Source organism: Drosophila sechellia, chromosome 2R (genome assembly GCF_004382195.2).
Source record: "Drosophila sechellia strain sech25 chromosome 2R, ASM438219v1, whole genome shotgun sequence".
NCBI lineage: Eukaryota > Metazoa > Arthropoda > Insecta > Diptera > Drosophilidae > Drosophila > Drosophila sechellia.
In genome coordinates, this window is record NC_045950.1 from 5,909,215 (window position 1) to 5,917,998 (window position 8,784).

The 8,784-nt window shown below is 46.6% G+C and overlaps 1 protein-coding gene across 1 annotated transcript; it reads right to left on the reverse strand.

Annotated features, from left to right (window-relative positions):
- Positions 1-3,412: 3,412 nt before the first annotated feature.
- Positions 3,413-8,443, reverse strand: LOC6608390 (ubiquitin-like modifier-activating enzyme 1). Its single transcript, XM_002033088.2, has 4 exons — positions 7,401-8,443; positions 5,103-6,824; positions 4,732-5,040; positions 3,413-4,674 (listed from the first exon to the last, which is right to left on the reverse strand). Exons 1-4 carry the CDS (start codon positions 8,157-8,159, stop codon positions 3,889-3,891), a joined length of 3,576 nt encoding a protein of 1,191 aa, XP_002033124.1. The 5' UTR covers positions 8,160-8,443; the 3' UTR covers positions 3,413-3,888.
- Positions 8,444-8,784: the final 341 nt, after the last annotated feature.

Sequence of the window (8,784 nt, forward strand, 5' to 3'; positions counted from 1 at the left end):
TCGGAAGATCTGCTTATTTCAAGGCTGGGCCAAAATGCAGTTGGAAACTGTATGCTTTTTAAGAACTTACCTTAGCACTCTATACACAACCCATGTTTTCAGTGTATCCAGGAGTGAGTGGCGTATCACCTGAAATTGAACAATGACTCAATTTGAGGTGTATCGGCTCGACTGCTCTAACATGGAAGTGCGCCACTGGTCGGACATGCGATTTACATACTACCATTTCCCAAACGTGCGAAATCGAACACGCTCCTCCGCAGGCAGGAAATCAAAGCAATTACTAATTGTGTTTTACACAGCCCCAAAAACTTTCTCAGCGTGACGCACACCCGAATGCGACTTATGGCCAAGTGGGCAGGAAATGCCAGCCCAATTGACCTTCCCCCATCCCCATCCGCAGGCAGATGTATCTGTGTCCGAGTAATTAATTAAAATATGCATCCAGTGCATGCGGTTCTACGCTTTCCCTGGACACGTGCATTGCTCTCGTCTCGCCTTGATGTGTCCATCTGGGAGTGATTTCCATTTAGTAGGTCCATTAATTACTTTCAGAGGAGTTTGGCTCATTATCGCTCTGAAAGTGTCACACGGCCAAGCGGATATTTATTGAATGCATTCACTCAATGGCAAGAGAAAACAGACAATTAATATAGAAACAAGTGAATATTAAAATTCCGTATCCGATTTGCATAAAATATGCCAAGCTGTCAACCGAAAACCAAAAAAAAATGACATACACCCGCGTACTTTGCGAATTTGCCAACAGGTTGTGGGGCATCAAACAAAAGATTTTCATTTTTGGACGCCGCTGATCGCCGTCTTTATGCCCTATCCCAAAGTTAAACAAATTTTGCGAATTTAACAGAGAGATTTTAACAATCCAGATAAGCGCGAAATTCGGTACAAAATTTATGAGTGTAGTTCTGACACTCTTTCTTTTTTTACACCTGAATGCAGAGTCATGGATAAGTGGTTCCAAAAAAAAAAAAAAACAAAAAAAATACCAGCAGAAGAGCTCCCCAGTGGCCCTCTTTTTCCCATGAGCCTCTGGATTTTGTGGCGCTAGGCAGATGATCATCTGCCAAAAGCTGACGCACACTATGGGCTGGCTCATCCCCGCGAATCACGCAAAATTCGGCAGTAGCAACAAAGAAAGCATTTTAATATGTACGTAATGCACATATGAATGTACAATCGAGAAATTTACATTTAAATCTTTACATTTCAGTGATTCAGACCAAAAGCGAATGAATAATATTATATATTTGGATTAGCCTTTCTAAAAAACAAAATTGTCCCTAAAATTTTGAGAAATTAATCTTAAAAAAAATAAAATGTACTGATGTATATGCAGTAGGTGCCTTTCTTGATATTCAACAGGCATTTGACAGAGTCTGGCACCCTGGGCTCCTGTACAAAGCGAAGAGGCTGTTCCCGCCGCAGCTATATTTGGTTGTTAAAAGTTTCCTGGAAGAACGCACATTCCACGTCTCTGTTGATGGGTACAAATCGTCAATCAAGCTAATTGCAGCTGGAGTTCCTCAAGGAAGCGTTCTTGGCCCAACCCTATACTCAGTTTTTGCTTCGGACATGCCTACTCACACACCAGTCACAGAGGTAGACGAAGAAGATGTGCTCATAGCCACCTACGCTGACGATACTGCTGTGCTCACGAAAAGTAAAAGTATCCTGGCTGCCACTTCTGGTCTACAGGAATACCTGGATGCATTCCAGCAATGGGCTGAGAACTGGAATGTGCGCATCAACGCTGAGAAGTGTGCCAATGTGACGTTCTCCAACCGAACAGGTAGCTGTCCGGGTGTCAGTCTGAATGGGAGACTGATCAGACACCATCAGGCTTATAAATACCTTGGTATTACCCTCGATAGGAAGCTCACCTTCAGCAGGCACATCACAAATATTCAGCAAGCGTTCAGGACCAAGGTTGCTCGGATGTCTTGGCTCATTGCACCACGCAACAAACTGTCGCTTGGCTGCAAGGTCAATATATACAAGTCCATATTGGCCCCCTGCCTGTTCTACGGCCTGCAGGTATACGGCATTGCTGCGAAGAGTCACCTTAATAAGATCCGGATCTTACAGGCGAAGACCTTAAGAAGAATTTCGGGGGCTCCTTGGTATATGAGAACAAGAGACTTCGAACGCGACCTCAAGGTGCCCAAAATAGGAGACAAGCTCCAGAACATCGCCCAAAAATATATGAAAAGGCTTAATGTACACCCCAACAGCCTAGCAAGGAAGCTAGGAACTGCAGCTGTGGTCAATGCTGACCCTCGGACTAGAGTCAAAAGAAGACTCAAGCGACACCACCCTCATGACCTCCCTGACCTGGTTTTGACCTAGAAAGTCTTAGTTTTAAAAATTCATTAGAATAATCAAATAAATAGTAATTATTATGTTATATCAACTATTATAATTCTCCCTATCATTTTTAGGATTAAAAATCTGTTAGTCTTAAGTAACCAAGACATATTGTAAAATAAAATAATTTAAGCAGATCAAATTAAGTTGCCGCATGGGTAACAGTGCGTTGATCAAATAATAAAAACATCATCGTTCAAATATTCAAAAAAAAAAAAAAAGTACTGATGTATGCGATATAAGCTGCATAGCTTATGTCTAAAAGTATGCAACCCAAAGTAGTTTTGGTGGTGTTAGAACGCTTTCTAAAGCAGCCAGGAATATTCATATTCTAAATCTCATGTGGAGCTCCTGTATAATATTTCTTAGGTTTGTTTCAGTTACATTCTTTCACCTCAATTTTAGATAGTAAGTTCTAAGTGGCTAAAAAGACGATCTTATAAATCTTAAATACTTAGATGCTAACAAACAAACCGAGCCCTAAGGAGTCGAACTACAAGCCCAAAACTTTGATTACCCTGCCCAGAACACACTTATTCGACGGATACAAAGCGGATCGGCGCAGCCACTTTCCTCGCCTGTTTGTTTCATTAACTGCATAATTCAAGCAAGTTTGCCAAAAAGCCGCAAAAGGCCAAGAGTGAGATGCGAAACTGCATAACTTTGGCCATACTTCAGTTGCATTGCGTGTAATATTTAATTATAAGAGGACGCCGCCACTCCGCCCGCCGCATTCCACGAGCGTTGCAACTTTACGGCACTTGCCAATTGCACTTTGGTGTCAGCCGCCTCCTTGGGGGCGTGGGCGGGGTGGCATAAACGTCTTGAGAGGGCATAAAATATTTAATTGTGTCACGTAACTTTCTGAAACTGACTGGCGTACGGATAGATGGCATCCCCTATATACTTCACTGGCAGAACAGTATGCATTACAATTTTAATTTCCGAAGTGGCGGGGGAAATGAGATTACCAGACGTCAAGTGCTGAACGAAATTATCTGAGTCGTCTAGCAGGGCGATTACCATATGAAATATACAGCTTTATTCATTTGCTTTACTCCTTTTAATACAATGACGTAATTAGTTTATGCTTCCATATAAAAAAAATATATGAGTGAAGAGAAATTTGCCGCCTGGCTCATTCATCAGTTTTCAATTTTCAATGAATCAATGCGATTAAATTCCGATTTCGGTTTTTCGTAATTTGTTACCTTTACAACTATGCTGAGCAGAGAGTTTCATCAGATGCAGTTAAAGTGTTGCTTGTAGTCGAGTCTTTGTATTTCGTATGATGCGTATTATTTTGCCATTCCTTAGAGGATTCACACACATTTTATATAATTTCTAGATCTGGGCTGCTCTCGTAATGGTGTTGTGAAAATTAAAATGCAAACAGCTAGACAGTAACTCCTTCGTTGGAGCTGCGCGATTCCAAAACGCGTCGCCGACAACAAAACGGGATCGTAAAATAATTTAATCGTTAAATTAGGAATATATAAGGGCTTAGGGCAGCGTGTAACGGACGTAGGGCACCTCCACATCCTCGCCATCCACATCGTTGCAGCAGATCTCGAAAACCAGGGATCGCTCGTGCGGCTCCAGGCGACGCTTGGACACGCGACGCACGACCTCCGACATGGGCAACGGCAGTCTCTCAGAGCACTTGGCCTTGGGCATGAAGAACGAGTACAGCATGGACACGCCCTGCGAGAGCATGGTGATCTTTAGCTTTTCATTCTCCTCGAAGTAGTTGAGGAATTCCTGCAGCGACAGCTCGCCGGTCACCTCAAAGCGGTCCCACAGCGTCCACTCCTTGCCGTAGTATGTGTTCTTGGCGGCAGGAAGCGGCTCAGAGAAGGCCATGAACGGCAGTGCCAGGTTGGCAAAGCCATTCTTGAATTTTACGAGATCCCGGTGGCCGACGATCAGCTTAATCACCTCGAGCACAGCCAAGCCAGAGAGCACCGACGTGGTGGTGGCAATAGCAGGTATGATTTTGCCAGCAATCAACTTGGACTTGTGGCGATCCGCTGGCGGAATCTTGTAGTTGGCGGCGCGTAGATTTGAGCAGGCCACAATGAAGTCCATGTGCAAGTTACTGTCATCGTCCTTTTCAAACTCAAGTGGCGTGATCTTGGAGCTTTTGTCGGCGTTCTTTAGTAGCTCTGTAATGATCTTGTCAACGCGATCCTGGTCCAACTCGCCGTCATCGAAGTTATTGGCCGAGGCGGCGGCTGCTGCCTCATTGGTCTCGATTTTTACGCCCGAACGGGGTTTAAACTCGGGCACCTATTAATAAATAATATCAGAAATGGTCCCAGACGGTATTAATCTCGAACAACTAACCTTAACCTTCTGCACCAGCTCTTTGATCGTCTCGCGATTGCGAACCTGCTCAATGCCATAGACCTCAGCTCGGAGATTGGCGCCCGCGTAGATAAAGTCGAGGTGCATGGGATCGTTGACATCAAAGACCAGGGGATCGGGGCAGCGCTTGGGACCAGACCAAAACGGCTGACCACTGGAGGTAATCTGATCAGGTGGGAAGTTAAAGAGCAGCTGCTTAATCTGGTTAACATATTGATCCTCCCAATAAAGACGGGCCCACTCAACGCAGTGGGCGAAGCTCTTGGGTTTGTCGTCGATCAGGGCTTTCTGTAAAAATAGATTACCATTTAATACAGCATATTAGGCGAAGAAGTAAATTCTATCCTTACCTTGATGGAATCGAGGATCTCCAGAGGCTGAATACCAGGCAGCTTGGCGATTCGCTCGGTGAACTGAGGATCAGCGATGTACTGAGCAGCGTTTTCTGCAGACTGCTTGAAGACACCTTCGAAGGCGTCACGCGCCCACTGCAGAGTGTGCTCGATGGCATTGGGGAAGTTCTTCAGCGTGCAGATGGGAATACTCTTCTCTGGGGGATCCTGCGAGGAGCTGTAAGATTCGGTGGCAAAGGGCACAATCACCTGAACGTTGCCTAAAGTTCCAAGAGTTCCGGTCTCGACGAGCGGAATGCGGTTGAAGATGCATTTGCGATCCATATATATGCGAGCATCCACGTTGTCCAGCGCATTGGCTACACCATCCAGCTTTCCAAAGAAATCTTCGGAGAAGACCTTCTCCGTTTCGGCGCCAACGCGCAACTCGTATGCGGTGACATTCACCTCCGGATTCATCCGTTTGATAGCGTCGGCGGCCGTCATTGATTTAGGCTTCTGCACATCATGCGGGCGGAACAAGAACTGCCGGTTCAGATTCGACTTCTCGATGAGATCCATGTCTGTGACGAAAATCTGGCCATTGCCAGTTCCCAGGCCCAGCATTCCAAAGTTTTTCAATAGCTCACAACCGATGGCTCCGGCGCCGACAATGAACCATTTCGAGTCAGCCAACTTCTCCTGGAACTTCTTGCCAAATATGGCAATCTGAGAATCGTAGCGCGAGCCCACGGGCTGGGCATCCGCCTCCTCGACACCCTCTGTGGGCAGACACTCCAGGGCGTCGAAGTACAACCACTGGTAGATGGGTGTGAACTTTCCACTGCAGGCCTTAAGCACCTCCTGTGCCACAATTCCACCAACGGCCGCGTCCAGGGGGCACGTATTACCCGAGCAGATTTTGGCGAATTGCAGCACCAGCTTTTCGTCGACTTCCACGTTGCTGCTGGCTCTGACCACCTCCAGGAAGCTGTTGGCGTCCTCATCGTTCCAGGGACGCGGCAAAGCTCCATTATGGGCCTTGCGGTAGCAGGAGAGGGCATTGAAGGCCACGTGCAGCGTGGCCGGCGAGTCTAGCTTTGCGAAATCGGAGATCAAAAACTCCGGCTCCTCAGTGGCCTGTGCCAGGGGCTTGAAGCTGATGGTCTTGGGCATCTTCACCTGTGTGGCCACTCCTCCGCTCTTATATTCTCCAAACTTGCTGGTGTCACCGATGCTAAAGGTGTAGGGTCCCAGCACTGTGATCTTAAGAGGCTGGCAGCCGTTCAGTTCCTGCATGCCCTGAACCTCGGAAAATGTGACGTAGTCGCCGTCATTAAAGCCATGGCGCGTCTCGTCCAGGCAGGTGACGACTCCCTGTGCGTCGTGCGTGATACTAGCTATCATGGTGGAGATCGGCTGTGTGCCATCCTGGTCGTAAATGGTGAAGCTCTCACCAAAGTCACAGAACACCTTGGCGAACAGTCCGCGCGTCTCGGCGATGATCAGAGCAATGCCATTTTCATGGGCAAACTTGGCAATTCTCTGCTGCTCCTCCCCGTCGGAGTTGGTCAGCACCACAACGCGAAACTTGCGCAGGAACTCCTCGGTAAGCGGCCCCGTGTGCGAAACGGTGCGCACATAGTTGTTTAACTCGGCCAACTGGGCGCAAGAGGCCTCCGCACGATTCTTGCCGATATCGGCTTCCGTGAGATAGAATTGCGACGACAAGTCATGGAGCTGCAAGGCAAACGAACAATATTTAATATATATATCAACGGTGATGAAATCAGCAGACGGGAGCCATGACTAACAAAGGAAAATTGGTTTTGTGGCGAGTGTACAGCAAAGACACCTTTGTCATTAGAGGAAATACATTTGTATGATACAAGGTAACTTTAAATTGAAAGGCTATTAACTACATAATTGATATATTACGGTTTATGTGAAAACCATAGATTTTAACTTGAATCTTTCAGTTCATAAAACAAAACCGAATGCGTTGAGCAAAAGAGAATGCAAAAACAACGGCAGCGAGCGATGCCCATACGGTTGTCCCGCTCACACACTTTTCGCATGGCGCAGACATTTTGAGGCAAATAGAAAAAGAAGGAAAACCGAATTACACACACAAAACGAATTTTTTGCAAGCAAATAGAGATGTTAACCTAACCTTATTTCGCGCGGAGTCTAGGATAAAGAAATCAAATAAAAACTGAATGATTCACTAAGACCAGGGATGCCAAATAAGCCTTCCCGGGCATTTCCCGCGTCCGCTGTAAAATTATCGATTTTTTCTTCGCCCCACACACATACCCCACAAGTTGCTGTGTCATGCAAGGTGATCGATTTCACGCCGCCCAGAATCACATTCTTGGCTATCTCCAGGCCGAGTCCTCCCAGTCCCGACAGAAGGATATCCGAATTGGCCATCCGGCGCATCGCATCGTGACCCAGGACGTACAATTGGCGCGAGTACAGCGATTCATCGATATCTCCGCCGGCGGCGGCACTGTTTCCAGCCATGTTGCTGCTTCCTTCCAGTTGTCGGTTATTGGTGCTGTTATTACTGTTGTTGTTGCTTGAGCTGACGTTGTTGTTGCTGTTACTAGTGGCTGATGCACTGGAGGAGGCTTCTTGCGATTCTATTGTGGTGGTGTTCAGGTAATTGCGCTTCTCCGGCCACTTGCTTCCTTCTTTTTCCACTGCTGACGAGGTACTAACGTCGTCGCCGCTTCCTTGGGTCTGTTTCGGTTTCTGCTTTTCGGCTCGCTTCGTCGGAGCATTAACGCCGCATGTGTCAGAGGTAGACGACGATACGCACAATTCCAGCTGGCGCTCGCTAGTCGTCTCGCTCTGGCACTTGCTTGAAATGTCAACGCCGCCTGCTTTGTCGTGATTTTCGTAGTTGTTGCTGCTACTGCTGCTCGTTGCTCCGCCGGCTTCTTCCTCTTCCATTCCCATTGCCCCCAATCCGTCACCCAACAACTCTAAACGCCTTTTTTTGGCCAGCGGCGAATGGTCACTTGAGCTGCAGGCTGCCGAATCGGCCATCAATTGCTGACCGCTCGACATTGCTTCCTTGCTGAAATATTAGCAATCGAATTTTCCAGTTGCGGCTGCACCGCTCGCCCTCTCTCTTTCGCACACACGCACACTGCAGAACGCGGACACACGCACACGGCTGGACACACAAGAACGCTATTGCGTCCGGAAGTCAATTTCCCGTGGTTTCTGACTTTCGTTCTAGGATAGCGGATCCTGTTTCTGTCCGAATTTCTAACAACGCACTCCCAAAAATACAGAACACGCACGATCGAGTTCAGTATAGAATTCGCAGTAGTGTGGCCGCGGCTCTTGAAATTGGCAAGCCTGCCCAGTGTGACCGATCTGTTTGAATTGGAGGTGGAACAATATCGATTTTAATTTGGTGCTATCGATATTTTCACAATTATTAGTTGTGTTTCTTTTCTCAAAAAAAACGCGCTGATGGTCGAATTAATTCACATTATTTTAATTAGTAAAGACACGGTTTTATTACTTTTTATTATTTGTAATCTGGCAAAGTAAGACGAAATGAATTTACAAAATCAAAATTGGAAAGCGAGACAAATAAAACCACTTTAAAACGGTGGGTTGTAAGCTCAGCTATGCACAGTTAAGACTCGACCCTGTGGTGTCTCTCACTTATTTAAAAAAC

Coding starts and splice junctions, on each gene's coding strand:
- LOC6608390 (XM_002033088.2), bottom strand. CDS start 8,159: ATGTCGAGCGGTCAGCAATTGATGGCCGATTCGGCAGCCTGCAGCTCA. Junction 5,041..5,102: donor AGATCCTCGATTCCATCAAG/GTAAGGATAGAA, acceptor CTATTTTTACAG/AAAGCCCTGATCGACGACAA. Junction 4,675..4,731: donor AGCTGGTGCAGAAGGTTAAG/GTTAGTTGTTCG, acceptor ATTTATTAATAG/GTGCCCGAGTTTAAACCCCG.